Source organism: Silene latifolia, chromosome 11 (genome assembly GCF_048544455.1).
Source record: "Silene latifolia isolate original U9 population chromosome 11, ASM4854445v1, whole genome shotgun sequence".
NCBI lineage: Eukaryota > Viridiplantae > Streptophyta > Magnoliopsida > Caryophyllales > Caryophyllaceae > Silene > Silene latifolia.
Genome location: NC_133536.1, coordinates 166,740,122 through 166,757,747, shown reverse-complemented (window position 1 = coordinate 166,757,747; position 17,626 = coordinate 166,740,122). Strand labels below are relative to the sequence as shown.

Below are 17,626 nucleotides of genomic sequence, written 5' to 3'. Positions count from 1 at the left end.
GAACAGAGGTTTCAGTCAGTTTCTGGAGAAGTTTGTGGTGGTTTTCATTGATGACATCTTAGTTCATTCCAAGACTAAGGAGGAGTATGAGGAACATCTGAGGATCGTTTTGCAGACCTTGAGAGAACACGAGTTGTATGCTATGTTGTCCAAGTGTGAGTTCTGGGTAGAGAAAGTTGCTTTTCTGGGGCATGTGATCTCTAAGGATGGGCTAGCTGTGGATCTGGCAAAGATTAAAGCAGTGACCAAGTAAGAAGCACCGAAGAATGTAGCTGAGATTCGGAGTTTCTTGGGTTTAGCTGGATACTACAGACGGTTCGTGAAGGATTTCTCCAAGATTGCTAGACCTATGACAGCTTTGATGAGGAAAGAGAACAGGTTTCGTTCGGATGAGAGTTGTGAGACGGCGTTCCAAACATTAAAGGAGCGTTTGACCACAACTCCCATCTTAGCATTGCCTGAAGGGAGTGAGAACTTTGAGGTTTATACAGATGCCTTAAAGAATGGGTTGGGATGTGTGTTGATGCAGAACGGTAAAGTAATTGCCTATGCTTCTAGGCAATTGAAGCCTTATGAGGAGAATTATCATACACACGACCTAGAGTTGGGTGCAGTAGTGTTTGCTCTCAAGATTTGGAGACATTACCTTTATGGGGCGACCTTTAAGGTATTTTCAGATCACAAGAGTCTCAAGTACATCTTCACTCAAAAGGAGTTGAACATGAGACAGAGGAGGTGAATGGAGTTGATTGGCGATTATGACATGGATATTATCTACCATGAAGGGAAAGCCAATGTTGTTGCAGATGCTTTGAGCAGGAAGAGTGTACATTCTTTATGTACATCTATATCTTTGATGAGGTTGAGAGATGAGGTGGGGAAGTTTGGGATACATATGATACAGAGAGGGGATGCCATGGGAGATTTGACAGTGCAGCCTGATCTTTATGATGATATACGAGGTAAACAGGGTTTGGATCCTAAGATGGTAGAGTGGAGAGCTGGAGTAGAGAAAGGGACAATATCTAGATTCTCTATTAATTCAGATGGTAGTTTGAAGTTTGATGGGAGGTGTTGTGTCCCTAATGATGAGGAGCTGAAAAAGACAATCATGATAGAGGCACGTTGTACACCGTATTCGATACATCCAGGTGGTGACAAGCTGTACAAATATTTAAAGAACACGTTCTGGTGGCCAGGGATGAAGAAAGAAACAGCTGAGTTTGTGGCCCGTTGTTTGACATGCTAGAGAGTTAAAGGGGAACAACGATGACCACAAGGTAAGATTCAGTCTCTTGAGGTACCTGAGTGGAAGTGGGAATCCATTTCTATGGATTTTATCGTGGGTTTGCCAAAGAGTCAACATGGTAACAACATGATATGGATTATAGTGGATTGACTGACCAACTCAGCTCATTTTGTGCCAATGAAAGATACATGGACTAAAGCACAATTAGCTATGGCCTATCGGAAGAATGTGCTAAAGTTACATGGGGTGCCTAAAGACATAGTATCTGACAGAGATGCGAGGTTTATCTCCAAGTTTTGGAAAGAGTTACAGGAATCTTTAGGAATGACATTGAAGATGAGTACAACAATTCATCCTACAACAGATGGTCGGACAGAGAGAACAATCAAGAGTCTTGAGGATATGTTACGAGCTTGTGTGATGGACTTTGGTGGTAGCTGGGAACAGGGGTTGGATTTGATAGAGTTTTCTTACAACAACAGCTATCACACTAGTATTGGCATGACACCGTTTGAGGCTTTATATGGGAGAAGATGTAGGAGTCCGATCTGTTGGGATGACAGTGCTGAGGTAGTGGTTTTAGGACCAGCGATGGTACATGACATGGTTGAGCAGATTAGGATGATCAGGGAGAGGATGAGAGCAGCTCAGGATAGGCAGAAGAGTTATGCAGATCTACATCGCCGAGATATCGAGTTTCAGGTTGGGGACAAGGTTCTTCTGAAAGTGTCTCCTATGCGTGGGGTTATGAGATTTAGGAAGAGAGGCAAGCTGAGTCAGAAGTTCATAGGGCCATATGAGATCCTAGACAGGGTTGGAGAGGCTGTTTATCGTTTGGCGTTACCGTCTTCTTTGGATAGGGTGCATAATGTGTTTCATGTATCTCAGTTGCGGAAGTATGTGAGTGATCCGTCACATGTGTTAGAGGCAGAGAGCATAGAGCTAGATGTGTCCTTGTCTTATCTTGAGGTGCCTAAACAGATTCTTGATCGGAAGGTTAGGAAGACTAGGAGTGGTGAGACAGTTTTGCTTAAGATCCTTTGGTTTAGTCATGAGGTAGAGGAAGCTACATGGGAGGCAGAGGAGGCTATGAGAGAGCGTTACCCTTTCCTCTTTGATTAGGTATGTATGGTTACGGGGACGTAACCTTGTTTCTTTTAGGGGGGTAGGAGATCATCGCAAAGCGTTTTACACCCTTTTTATGTTGTGTCGGTTTGTTTTGTAGTGGTTTGAGTCAGGTTGAGTTTGGTTGGTAACATGTTTTTATGTTAAGTTTTATGTTGGTTGTTGTGTCAGGAGTGTGGTAGTATGTTTTGTTTTGTTGTGGTTTGAACTTCGGGGACGAAGTTCTTTTTAAGGAGGGAAGACTGTAATACTACGGTTTTATGAGTCTCTGGGTACTCTATCGAGTGGGCCTTAATACGTCGAGTAAGGGTGTTTTGAGTTTTTAAAACAGTTTCTGTCTGTAGGGTACTCGATCGAGTAGCCTTGGTACTTGATCGAGTAGGGGGCACTCGATCGAGTACGTTGGACACTCAATCGAGTGGCTCGGTTTATGGGTAATGTTTTGTCGGGTTTTGTTAATAATGCGAATTATTATATAAACCTTTCCGTCACTTTCATAATACACTTTTATCAAACCTAATCACTCCAAAAGAGATTTCAAACTACGTTCTTCGCATCGTTCGCATTATTGACAAATCCCGGAGCTTGGGAGGTCGGAATCTATCGTTCTTTACATCCTTGTGATCCTTGAGTCGAGGGTAAGATCTGCGTACTGATTTTATAGTATTTTATTAAAGTTGTTTAAACCCTAATTTGGGGATTTGGGGGTTTTGTTGGTTTTGTGATTGTTAGTAATTATGTGATCATATGTTAGGAGGATAATTCATAGAGGAGGCTTTTTGATAACAGCTGTTGAGATCGTCTGATTGTTTTGCATTCCAGGTGGGGTTTCCCTACTCAGTATTATTCACATATGTGTTGGTTGTGATCTATGTTTGTTGAGTATTATCATACGAGCATTGTGACGGTTGTTGGAATTGTTTACTGCTGGTAGTTATGATTGATTGTATCTGTCTGTGGTATTCGGGGTGCGTCCCTGGCTGAGTGGGGTCACTTGCGGGAGTGGCTTCACGCTCATTATTCGCCTTCTGTGGAACCCACCACAGAAGGGATGTGCACATTAATGGATTTGGGTTATTCGCTCTATGGTATGAGCGGGGCTTAGGTGGGAATGGCTGCGATCCCCCACTGGCGGAGTGAAGTAATCTGTTGCGACGGGTGCTCTGGCAGGACTACACACTTTAGTGTGTAGTCGGTGATGAGGAGTTGATTGTGGAGTTTGGGTTATGTGACGGTTGAGTTATGTTAGTTTCTGTCTTATAGTAGTTGTATATGTATGATTGTGTGAATAGTACTGACCCCGCTATATTGTTTTAAAAACTGTGGTGATCCATTCGGGGATGGTGATCAGTTGTTGAGCAGGTATGAGTCGAGACATATGGGCCAGCTGGGATGTGTCACCTTCAGATGATAGAGTCTTCCGCTATAGCTTGAGTAGTTTATCAGACATTTGTTTAAGTTGTTTAGACAGTTGGCTTAAGAACATGTAAACCATTTTTGGCAGTTTGGTTTTTGGATTGTATTTCACTTTAAACTTTATACTATTTAAACGTTGTTTCTTTATTGTCTTTTGATTATCATTGCCTCGGGAAACCGAGATGGTAACAGCTTTATACCTGAGTGGTCCTGGTAAGGCACTTGGAGTATGGGGGTGTTACAATATGTGACAAAATTCCATCCTTTTCGTGCTTAAAATTTCGTATTAAGACGGTCACAAATGAGCTTCTTTAACTATGAAAATGGATTTGTGGGGCAGTGTTTGCGGGCTGTTTTTGACGGGTTTTTTTGTGCTTAATTGAACCAATTTTCGTGCTTATGGCTCAAGTATATGCAAATGTTGGAATTGGGTCTTTTATACGGGTGAAATCCGTCTTGGTTTGGCCTAGAAAATCGTCTTTAGGCGGCTAGACTAGGGGGGAATTGTTGGGTTTGTTCTTCTGTGTGTATGCTGCGTGTTGCTTATGTTTGGTCAGCACTGTTGCTGCCATGCACTAGTCTGTGCAGGAGCCAGGCCTTGCAAACCGTAGCTGATCCATGTCGGGTGTGTGGCCAGGCCATGGCCGGGTTGGACTGGTCATGGCTAGGCCGTAGCACCGGTTGAGTTAATTTTTATCCGTGAATTATTTTTGTTCGGGCTTAATTAATTTGAATTTCCTAACATGATTTACGTATTTTAAATTCATTATTTGTCGTTAATTTATATATATCTCACATGAATCATAAATGTGGAACTTATTGTTTATTCATGTCACAATTATATGGAATGTTTTCATTTATCTAAAATATGAGCTTTAATTCATTTATTCTCATCTATTTATCATATCTCAAATACGAGTGATTTATTCCGCATGATTAATGGATATGAGTCATATTCTTGTAGAAATGCATAATACAATCATATACGCTTGATATTTATTCTCCCCCTACTTGTGCTGTTCTGGCAAGTACGGGTTTGGCCTTCTTGTGCTGTGCTGGCAAGTGCGGTTTGGCCTACTTGTGCTGTTGTGGCAAGTACGATTTTGGTCACTTGTGCTGTTCTGGCAAGTGCGGTTTTGGTTACTTGTGCTGTTCTGGCAAGTACAATTTTGGTCACTTGTGCTGTTATGGCAAGTGCGGTTTTGGTTACTTGTGTTGTTCTGGCAAATACGATTTTGGTCACTTGTGCTATTCTGGCAAGTGTAGTTTTGGTTACTTGTACTGTTTTGGCAAGTACGATTTTGGCCATTTGTGCTGTTCTGGCAAGTGAGTTTTATCATTTTCGTCCTACCAGGGGAATTATATTTAATGAATAGTAAAGGTCTTGCTCGGTTATAGATATTGTCATGGTTTGGATGTAAGAGTCTTGGTCGTATCGGATACCAGAGGTGACCCATAGGCCCTCTAGTTACGATATTATCGTCTGGATTGATGTTCCTATCCGTACTTATGGTGATGCAGGCCATAAGTATGAATGTGACATTAATAATCCCGTCCCTGAGTCTTGGTCCTATCGGATACTAGGGGTGAGCCATAGGCCCTCTAGTTGCGATATGATCGTCGGGATTGATGTTCCCAACTGTACTTATGGTGAGATGCAAGCTATAAGTATGAATGTGACATTAATAATCCTGTCCCATGTACTTATTTGTTGTATTTGGCCATGTTTTAAAGGTAACCGCTGAGCCAAGGTACTTAAGGAATTATGTCTCGGACATGCTTTAAAGGTAGCCTCTGAGCCGGATGCTTTGCTTATTATGTGATGTTAGTAGTCCCATTTTGTGTATTATATGTTAATTGGCTTTCAAAGTTCATGGCTAAGGTTTCCATTCACATGTATTATTATGTAATCTTGTTTATCCGCGACATATGATATTCTATCGTGTTTATAGTTGTATTATCATTTATGACATTTTGGTTGGATTGTGTCACATGGATGTATCATATGCCTTATTTATGATTTACTACGCAGGTTTGAATATTAGTCTCAGTGCTTGCATCAAATGGTTGTATTTATGATGTTCTAATATGCTCCCTTTTATATGTGTTTCGACTTATTGTGGCTGGGAGAACCTTGAGTTACTCCCCACTGACTGTGGCATTCATGTTTACATGAATGACAGGTGGTGAAGATGTTTACGTGGGGAAGACGTGTGGGCTAGCGAGAACTAAACCCTTGGACCTTAGTTTGCTAGTATAGAAACCCTTTATTTGTTTATTCGTGGGATATCTTTTCCCCGCTTTCTTGACTTGGGTTGTAATAACCTAAGTTTGTCTATTGTAGTATTTGTTTCATTTCTTTTTGACACCCGCGTTTTAATCTTTAACTTGTAATAAAAAGTTTTTAAAATCTCTTAAATTTCCGCTTTAATTTATTAGTTATATTTTCCGCTTTATCGCGGGGTGTCACAGTTGTCATTTTTATCCCAATTTTCTTGACTCTTCTTTTGACCCGAACTATTTCCATTGAGAGCCGCCTCCAAGGCATCAATTTGAGCTTCCCAGTCACTTGAAGAATTATCCGACCAAGGTGCACCTTCAAAAGAGCTTAGAACAAATGAATCCGGAGAGTTCAAGAATGATTCAATCTCATCATTAATTTGGTTTTCAAATTCATCTTCTCTTGAGTCATCTTCACCCAAATGTCCTTTAACATCTACTCTCAACACAAGATCACCTCCATTTCCCTCCTTGTTTGTTGGATAAACAATCCTCCAACACATCCATTCTACAACAAGAGTCGCTCATAGAAGGAGATTTCATGGAATTTTCCAACGAGAATTCTATCTTGTCATCACCAACTTGAAGAGATAGTTTGCCATTCTTAACATCGATCATAGCACCTCCGGTAGCAAGGCATGGGAGCCCTAGGATGATTGGAATTTTGGAATCCTCGGGAATATCCATCACATAGAAATCGCAAGGTATCACAAGTTTTCCCACCTTGACTGGAACATCCTCCACTAGGCCAATTGGATACCTCACCGATCTATCCGCGAGTTGCAAAGATACTCTTTTAGGTGAGAGCTCAAATCCCTTCAACTTCTTTAAAATCTTGAGAGGCATTAGGCTAATGCTAGCTCCCAAATCACATAGGGCCCTCTCTATTTGAATGGATCCAATTGTGCATGGGATAGAAAAACTACCCGGATCTTCAAGCTTTTGGGGCAACCCATTCATTAAGATTTCACTACATTCCTTGGATAAATTCACCGTTGTTGTTGGACTCAAGGAGTTTTTGTTGGAAATCAACTCCTTCAAGAATTTTCCTTATGCGGGTATCTCCTTGATGGCATCAATAAAAGGCATGGTGATGTTCACACCTTTCATCTTGTGCATGAATTTCCCATACTTTTGCTCAAGCTTTGATCTTGCCAACCTTTGAGGGAAAGGGATTGGTGGCACATATGGTCTCACGACTTGTTACTTGGGTTCTTCAACAATCTTGGTAGGTTCATCAACTACCATGGGAGTTTCCACAACAACTTTCACAAGATCATCTTCAACCACTTTTGGTGGTTCAACCACAACTTTCGGTTTGCGTCATTTTTTCCTCTTTATGAACACCGGTCTTCCAACTCCCTACCACTCCTCAAATGTATAACATTAATGGTCTTTGGGTTCTCCTCGATTTTACCCGTAAACATTCCATTTGAGGCTTGAAATTGACTTATTTGAGAAGCCAATTGAGAGATTTGATTATCCGTCATTCTTTGGGAGACTTGCATTTGAGTCCTTAGTTGGTTGATAGAAGACGTGGCCTCCTCTTGCCTTTGGTTAGAGTGAGCAATGAATTGGATTTGAGTATTCATCAATTGCTCCATCATGAGCTCCATGTTTGTTTTGGGTTGGGTGGATTGTTGGAGAGGTTAGGAATTTTGGTGAAATGGTTGTTGGGTGGGTTGATTAAGTGGTTGAAATGGTGGTCTTGGTTGAAAGGTGGGATTTTGCTTTTGGGCTTGGAAATTTGGTGTAAATTGTTGTTTTTGATGGAAAGTGGAGTTTTGGACATTTTGTGAGCCGTGGGAAGAATTTGGGTGGGTTCTCATTCCGGGATGGTATTGATTGTTGTTGAAAGCTTGTCTAGTCGGACTTGATTCCCACACTCCATTCACTTGCTCCATACAATTTGTCTCTCCCATCATTAAAGGACATTCATTTGGTGGATGCCCTTGATCTCCACAAATCTCACAACAATACACTTGAGACCAATTTGATGAAGAGTTTCTTGAGGTGTTACTAGAGTTCAACAAAGCAATTTGTTGCTTGAGCTCCTCTATCAATCCCGTAACTTCCACATTGTTTGTGGATTCCACTTTGGATTTCCCTTTCCTTTTGTGGAGGTCATTATTCCAATGAAAAGTACGGGATGCCAGTTCCTCAATAAGCTCCTTGGCCGTCTTGTGATCAATTTTGTCAAGCGCCCCTTTTCCCGAGCCGGAGCCTAGATTCATTTTCATTTCATTGTTCAACCCCTCATAGAAGTTGTTTATCAACTCATCATCTCCGATCCCATGATGGGGGCACAAACTTTTTAGTCCTTTATACCTTTCCCACGCCTCATAAAAGGTCTCATCATCATGTTGGGTCAAGCCTTGAAGCTCACCCTTGATTCTTCCGGTCCTTTGCGGTGGGAAATACTTGTTCAAGAAGGCCTAGAAGACATCATCCCAAGTCCTAAGTGAATCGGCCTCACAACTCTTCAACCATTCCTTAGCACTGCCCCTCAAGGAATATGGAAAAAGCATACGGCGGATTGCATCCTCCGATACTCCATTTGCTTTAAACATGTCACAACTATCCAAGAAATCATTAAGATGTTCATTGGGGTTTTCGGTAGCTCCCCCTCCGAATTGGTTTCCTTGGACTAGTTGCATTAAAGTAGCCTTCACATCGAAATTATTTGCTTGTATAGGTGGCTTGACAATACTAGGATTCACCACCTTCTTTGGAGCTAAATTGTCCCTCATAGGAACCGCGACCATTGTTAGTTCTTCGGGGAATTCCAAATGGATTCTCAAAGAACTGAAGATTACCCGGTTCTTCTAAAACACCTTCCACTACTCAAGAAAAGGATTAGTAACAAAGAAAGACCTTGTCTAAACTAGAATAAAACGATTAATATCTAGCCTTTGCTCCCTGGCAACGGCGCCAAAAACTTGATGGTATCAAATCTTAACCTCGCAAGTGAACGAGTTCGTTGCACTAATTAAGGGTCGAATCCACAAGGAGTATGGGAGAATATTAATCATTTTAAATCTTTTTGTTTAGCTAAGTCAACAATAATTGAGAAGGAAATTTACCTAATCAACTAGACTAAATAAACTAAAATGCAATTGAACTAATTATGGAAATAAAGCAAGCAAATGAAAATTATGTAATTCAAGGGGTTAAAAGCCTAGGACGCGATATTCACCAACAATTCATAATTCATCATCATGATTCCCTTAACTAGTTATTGGGGTGATATGTAAAGAGGAGATGGCTCTAATTCGCCTAATACCTCCCTCTCGGGTTCGCATTAGGACACTAGTTCTCCCAACCCCCCTCCCTTTCGGTCTCGGAGGTCGGAATCCTAAGGTAGAGGCCTCGAATACCCTAGAAATGTGCAGTTCTTTAAGGTATCCTAGCATCTCCTAAGTCCATCAATCCCTCATCATTTTCCGGGTCATCCAACTCCTTCTCTCGAAGGTCGAATTCAAACGCTAGTCTAGAGGTGCCCTCCCTTGGTTCTCCCTTTCGGTCTCAACCTAGGTTAGCAATATGACCAATTTCCGGGTACCCGATTCCCGACCTAACCAACTTTCATTGGTGGACAAGGGTCACAAATCAACATTACCCAAAATTGACCACTTCACAAAATCAACCCTCTAGTCTACCTTTACTAATCCTTCCCAACAACTACCTTTTAATGGGTATCAATCAAGCAAATTACTCATGTTGGGTCAAACCGAGTCCTAGTTAAAGGACTACTCGCTAATCATTTTTAGTAAGACAAGATAATTAGTAAAGATGGATTCTTTATCCATAGACATAGTATGAGATTGAATACTACAATTTAACAAGCAATAGAACCAACAAAACTATGATGAACAAACAAAATTAAGCTAAGTAAGAAATGATTAATGTAAAAGGGACAAACTTTGACTCAACAACTCAAAGATTCAATCTTTGGGTGAGAAGTATCAACTACCAACATGAAGAAGAAGAACAAGAGATGGAGAATTATAATCCAACAACAAAAGAGAAGAAATCAAACACAAACAATTAAACAAAATTTGAAGGAAGGTAAATGTAAATAAATGAAATTAAAGGAGAGAAATAAGAGGGAGAATTATACCAACAACATGGAAACTTGAATTGATGAAATGAAGAACTTGGACAAAACAAGATAACAATTGTATTAATTTTTGAGTAAAGATTACAACTTAGGTAAGAGGAAAATTGAGAGAGGGGAAAATAAATTTAGGGTTCTACAAAATATTTAGAAAGGAAAATAATCTAACTAGTCTAATTGGTTGTCTAATTCTAAGGTGGTGTGTATTGATCTCTTGTGTGTACTCCCTTTTATACTAGTATAATACTACCAACATTACCAACTAATAATAAGAATAATAATAATATTATTAAACTAATAATAATAATAATAATAAAAATAAAAATACTAATAATAATCAACACTCTACTAATCCTCCAAAGCAAAACTCATCCACGCACAACATACTCCTACCCGTCAAAAACAGGGGGAAAACAGAGTAGGGGGGGGTCGGCGGACGACCGGCCCGGGCACCGAGCGAGCACATTGAAGCGAGGAGCAGAAATTGATGATGGTTTTCGTATGTCGGTGGACCGGTAGTAGGGCAACCGGTAGGAAGAACCAAAATTGATGCGAGATATTGAGATGGGAGCTTTGTGCCGGCATGTCGGCTGCCGGTGCCTATGCCGGTAGCGAGACATTGACAAAAAGGAGCAAAATTGGTGTGTGGCTACCGGTGGGCCGGCATAGAGAAACAAGGGAGGCGCGCGAGGGCTTCAAAGAGGAGGCCGTGGAGGATGTTGGGTCCACTCACGGTGGCCGTCAGTGGCTGATAGGGGTTGCCGGCACTCTGGGCATGATGGTGGACTTGGTGGTCCACGGTGGCTGAGGTGGTGGTGGCTTAAGATGGTCACAACATTGTTTGCTTTATTTTTTCGTTTATGGCTAGGGGGAAAGGTGAGGTCGTGGTGGCTGGTGTGGTGGCAGACGGTGGTCATGGGTGGGTGGAATATGATGGTGGACGTAGGGGGAGGTCATTGGTGGTGAGTGGTGGCTGCCACGGTGGCTGGAGGTGGTAGTAAAAGCTCAGCAAAGACCGTCTGAAATTAGCAGCTGCTCTTTTACTTAGTTTATTTTTCCATGCTTTAGCCTATTTTCACCTCCGCCATTTCTTCTCATAATCTCGTCTTGCTCTTCCGCCTCACTTTCCCGTCTTGCCTGCACATTAAATTAATATAATAATAATAATAATAATAATAATAATAATAATAATAATAATAATAATAATAATAATAATATTATTATTATTATTATTATACATAAATACAATTAAATATTAATTATAAACTAATAGGACTAATTATTATAAAATAGAATTAATTGAGCTTATTAGACAATTAAGCACACAAAATCGAGTCGGAATTAGGTATAAACGCGGGGAAAAATGTAACCAAAATACGACTCATCACATGGGTAGGCTGCCTGCCCACAGGCTGGGAGTACATTACCTCGTGCGTTCTTCATTTTTCCTTTAAATTTAAAAACCACTTCTCTAATTGGCCTCGAAATACGTGTTTTCTCTTTTCGAGCCTACACATCAAATCGGGATTTAGCCAATTGAAGGTTATGCTCGTGTTCTCCATCGAACCCCGATCTTCTTCGAAATGACAACCCGTCACCAATTCAAATTGCCAAGTAAGATTATTTCAATTCTCCCATTTTCTACCTAAATGCATGCTATGTACAAATGGTGGTTCGTGTAGAACTCCACCAAACCATTACTTGTTCATGAACAAAATTACTCATCCCCCAAGGGTGGGGAGTCTTCTAACTCAACTTCACCTCGGGTCTCAATAGGTTAACCCTCATAAAAGAACTTCACTTATTGCCCATTCACTTTGAAGCATTCACCCTTTTTGTTCTTCAATTCAAATGATCCATAGGGAAACACGGTCACTACCTCAAAGGGTCCCGACCATCGGGATCTCAACTTCCCGGGGAATAATTGAAATCGGGAGTTGAAAAGTAGAACCTTGTCCCCATACACATATCTCTTTTCTTGCAATCTTAGAATCGTGTCATTGCTTAGTCTACTCCTTGTAGAGTTTGGCGTTATCATAAGCATCCAACCTAACTCATCTAGCTCATTGAGTTGGAGGAACCGCTTGTTTCCCGCTTCATCCAAGTCATAGTTGAGCACTTTTAGAGCCCATCTTGCTCGGTGTTCCATCTCATGAGATAGGTGACAAGACTTTCCAAAGACCAAGTGATGGATAATGGTGCCTATCGGGGTCTTGTAGACGGTCCTTAGAGCCCCTAGCACATCATTGAGTTTGGTGCTCCAATATTTCCTAGACTTATTCACCACACGCTCTAGAATAGCCTTGATTTGTCTATTTGACACCTCCACTTGCCCGTTGGTTTGGGGGTGGTAGGCAAGAGCCACTTTGTGTCTGACGCCATATTTCTTGAGCAAAGCATAAATGGTGCGGTTGATGAAATGCGACCCACCATCACTTATGACGACCATAGGTACTCCAAAGCGTGAGAATATGTACTCCTTGAAGAGTTTGAAAACCACTCGTGAATCGTTAGTAGGGGCGCCAATAGCTTCTATCGACCTGGACACGTAATCCACCGCATCCAAAATGTATTGGTTGCCAAATGAGGATGGAAACGGTCCCATAAAGTACACACCACATACATCAAAGAGTTCAACGTCCAAAATCTTATTTAGAGGCATCTCATCTCGCCTCCCAATGTTACCTTTTCTTTGGCAAGATCACAAGAGTTGACCAAAGCATAAGCATCCTTAAATAAGGAGGGCCAATAAAATCCACAATGAAGAACCCGAGCTTGGGTCCTAGAGGTGGATAAATGGCCTCCATATGTGGTAGCATAGGAAGTTTGAAGGATTGATTTCCCTTATTCATGAGTGACACATCTTCTATATATTCCATCATTGCATCTCTTATATAAGAAAGATCTTCCCAAACATACCTCCTTGACTCATATCTCAACTTCTTCCTAGCTTAGTTGTCAAGTTCTTCCGGAATAAAGCTAGAACTCAAGTAATTAGCAATATCCGCATACCAAGGGTCGGAGTGCGTGATAGCTAAGATAGAGTCATCGGATAGCCATTCATCAATGGGTATCCCATCATCAACATCTCCTCATGCTTCTTTTGTCAACCTTGACAAGTGATCCGCAACAACATTTTCGGAGCTCGGTTTGTCCTTGATTGTGACATCAAACTCTTATAGCAACAATACCCAACGTATCAATCTCGGCTTAGCATCCTTCGTGACCATAATTTGCTTGATAGCGGTGTGATCTATGTAAAAAATTACCTTAGAACATAGAAGGTAAGGCCGGAACTTCTCAAAAGCATACACCACCGCCAACATTTATTTCTCCGTGGTAGTGTAGTTATATTGGGAATTATCCAAGGTCTTGCTCACATAGGCAATAACATGAAGCTTCTTGTCTTATCTTCGACCCAAGACCTCCCCCAATGCAAAATCACTTGCATCACACATCAACTCGAAGGGGAGGTCCCAATTGGGTGGTTGCACTATTGGAGCTGATACCAAGGCTTGGTTGAGCCTACAAAAGTTTTCAAAACAAGATTCATCAAATATAAATAGAGTGTCCTTGGCAAGAAGTGAGGTGAGGGGTTTGGCAATTTTTGCAAAATCTTTGATAAACCTTCGGTAGAACCTAGCATGACCCAAAAAACGCCTCACACCCTTGACATTGGTGGATGGGGGAAGTTTCTCAATCACCTCAACTTCAGCCTTGTCCACTTGGATCCCTTTCTTAGAAATAACATGACCAAGAACCACCCCCTCTTGCACCATGAAATGGCATTTTTCCCAATTCAACTTGAGGTTATATTGGATGCAAGTTTGGAGCACTTGAGAGAGGTTCTTCAAACAATCATCAAATGAGGTGCCATGGACACTAAAGTCGTCCATAAACACCTCCATGGACTTCTCAATGTAATTTAAAAAGATAGACATCATAGCTCTTTGAAATATCCCAGGAGCATTGCAAAGTCCAAACGGCATTCTTCGATATCCAAAGACACCATAAGGACAAGTGAAAGTAGTTTTTGTTTGATCAGTCGGGTGTATGGGTATTTGGAAGAACCCGAAATACTCGTCAAGGAAGCAAAATTACTCGTGGTTTTCAAGTCTCTCGAGCATTTGATCGATAAATGGTAAGGGGAAGTGATCCTTGATTGAGGCGGAATTGAGATTCCGATAATCAATACACATTCTCCATCCCGTGACCGGTCGGATGGATATGTGTTCACCTTCCTCATTCTCAACAACGGTCATACCGCCCTTTTTGGGGATAATTTGAACCGGGCTTACCCAATCGCTTCCCGAGATGGAGTATATAATTCAGGCCGCAAGCAACTTATCAACTTCCTTCCATACCACCTCCTTCAATTTCTCATTCAACCTCCTCATAGGTTGAGCGGAAGGAGTGAATCCATCCTCAAGTGTGATGCGGTGCATGCATATTCGAGGATCGGTTCCCGTGAGATCATCAAGGCTATACCCAATGGCTTTCTTGTTTCTTTGAGGACATTTAAAAGTTTTTCCTTTTGAGATGCCATTAGGTTCGCATTAATGATAACGGGGAAGGAGTTTGCCTCATCAAGGTAGGCATACTCAAGGGAGGGGTAAAGGTTTGAGATCTACCTTTGGAGGGTTCTTACCCTCATCTTCATGAAGGAGTGGTGGTAAAGCCTCATAGTCTTCGTCCAAATGCTCTCCTGAGCATTTATCCTTTATATTTTCAATCACTTCTTCTAACATGTCTACCAAATAGACACTCTTAAAAATTGGTTGTGACATAGCCCCGGTCAAGGAAAATTCTACCACATTTTGTCCCACTTTGAAAGTGAGTTTCCCTTCCGTAACACTTATGTTGACATCCCCGGTTGCCAAGAAGGGCCTCCCAAGGATAATAGGAGTTTGTTGGTCTTCCGAAATGTCTAGAACCACAAAGTCCACCGGAATATAGAAATTGCCCACATTAACTGGAATATCTTCAATTACCCCCATTAGTCTTTGTATCGACCTATCGGCTAGTTTCAAGGTCATAGAAGTGGGTATCATATCATGCGAACCAACCTTCCTTGCAATCGGAAGCAATGGTATGCTAACACTAGCACTAAGATCACAAAGTACCTTCTTGATACTCACATTATCCACCATGCACGGAATAGAAAATGATACCGTCGTCAGGTATCAAAAATAAACCTATGTTACAACTAACAGAAGTCAGCGGCAAGTAGGGTCGATCTCCACAGGGAGGCAAAAATGAGATTTATCTGTCTAATTTTAGTCTATGAGTACGGGTCACAATGTGGGGGTTTGAATATGATTTCTGACTAAAGAGAATAAGGAAGAGGGGAATAAAAAGAAGGGAGAAAACAGATAAAGAGGAACAGCTAAGACAGACGGTTCACCATAATCATCCGGTCAAGTAATCTAGGTCTCGGGTCAATGCAAATACGGTCTAAGGGGTAACGAATGTCACCTTTCGGTCCTTAATTCACCCTAAAGTGTAAACAGCTTAACTTTCGCACTCACTGCAATACCCTATTGTTCGCTACTAGTCTTGCCTCTTCCAACCTTTCGGTCCAGGTCGAGGATCACTAAGAATTATAGGTCTAATTGCGTCGACTCAATCAGACGGATACAATTAACTGCAGCATTTAACCAACAAAGACAATACCAGCATTAACCCAATAAATCGATTACTCTCCCTTCATAATTATGGATCCCCTATAGTCTTAACATGAGAAAATTAGCTATTCACTACCATCGAATTAACAACAACAACAAATAAATAATTGAAACTGAACATAATGATAAACTGATAAGGATTGAATAAAAGCAATTATGATAATAAATAAGGGAAGAAGGAATTCAAGCAATAAAGATGATTAAAAGATTAAAGAAGAATAAATAATACCAATACAATAATTGATCCGAAAAATAGAGAATTGAAGAACAAGCAGTCGTCCGTTCCCTCTACTGACTCCAGGGAATGAATGAATACTTTAGGTCTAACTTAGTATCTCTTATATAATGAGAGATAATTATTATTGATCTAATTATAAGATAAAACTAAGATATAATCTAATTATTCTCGACTAATATCTTCTCGCTGTAGCTAGTACTCGATCGAGTGATTATCTACTCGATCGAGTACTTTTCCTGCTTTGCGCACTGAACTTCAAACGGCTGTCATTTCTTCGTTACTTGGGCAAACAGGGCAATTCCGGTGGCGTTGGAAAGCTAAGAGGACAAGCTTTCATCTCCAATTGGAATCACCTGAATATCTGTTTTAGAACTCGAGATATAGCTCTTCAAAGTAGGCACTAGCAATTTGAAGTTCTTCCTTTGCTCGCCTAGCTATCTTTCTTCTTTGCGCATCTCAAAATAGCTACATTCCCGCTCCAAATTCACTCTTCCTCCAAATGCATGCTAAACGGACGGTAAAAGGCTCGATTTCACTATTTTCTGGTTCATTCCTGCATATAAGACAAAACAAACCAAAGTAGCATATTCGGGGCATTTCGTAGCATAAACTACGATAATAACATAGAAATACGTGCATAAAAAGGCCTAAAAGGACTATATAAAATGCACGTATCAGAAAACGACCCGGATCTTGTAGCTTTTCCGGCATGGGATTGAGTAAGACCATGCTACATTGCCCCCTAAGAACCACTAGACCATCTACTCCAATGCTCCTCTTCTTTGTCAAAACATCCTTCAAGAATTTGGTGTAGAGTGGCATTTGTGTCACTGCCTCGGTGAAAGGTAATGAAACTTCAAGTTTCTTCAAGATATCCAAGAATTTAGAGAATTTCTTCTCCTCATTCATTGTTCTACTTCTATTAGGAAATGGTATTGGAGGGTTGTAGGTCTTTTCGGAAGTGAAAGCTTGCTTGGTGTTATACACTTCATTTGATTCTTTTCTTTTACCTTGGTCTCTTTCAACCACTCTTTCTTGATCTCTTTCAACCACAATCTCCTCCAAGACAAAGTTCTTGTCATAGTTAAGATATTCACCCACCTTCCCCTTCTTATTGTTGTCAACTCTACTTGTGGGCGAGAGGTGGACTCTCCTCACCATCTTTCATCACGTCCCTCTTCCTTTTTGGTTTATAAACCTTGTAAGGATCCTCTAAATCCTTCCCGCTCTTTAAGGTCACTACATGAGCTTGTTGGTGTAGTGGCGGTCTATCTCTAGGATGAGAACCTTGAGGAGGCAGTGAATGTAGCACTCTTTGTGAGAAAGAGGGGCTATGATTGGCCATATATGAGTCAAATATCCTTTGATGTGCTTGGACATTGGGGAGCCCGGTCTTCAAGCTTTGGAATTATTTGTCTACTTGAGCCTCTCTTGTCTTGACCTTTGCATCCATTTCTCTTAAAAATTTCTCAAGAGAGGCGTTGGGGTTTGGTGGTTTAATATATTGCTCTTTGTTT

General features: G+C 41.0%; 1 protein-coding gene and 1 non-coding gene across 2 annotated transcripts; one reads left to right on the top strand and one right to left on the bottom strand.

The window, feature by feature from the left end:
- Positions 1–8,359: 8,359 nt before the first annotated feature.
- On the top strand, positions 8,360–8,466 carry LOC141615756 (small nucleolar RNA R71). The gene has a single exon (XR_012530159.1). It is a non-coding gene; the product is annotated as a small nucleolar RNA R71 (small nucleolar RNA).
- A 6,049-nt stretch (positions 8,467–14,515) lies between these two features.
- On the bottom strand, positions 14,516–17,270 carry LOC141614314 (uncharacterized). Its single transcript, XM_074433069.1, has 3 exons — positions 16,860–17,270; positions 14,836–15,310; positions 14,516–14,718 (listed from the first exon to the last, which is right to left on the bottom strand). Exons 1-3 carry the CDS (start codon positions 17,268–17,270, stop codon positions 14,516–14,518), a joined length of 1,089 nt encoding a protein of 362 aa, XP_074289170.1.
- Between the last annotated feature and the right edge of the window lie 356 nt (positions 17,271–17,626).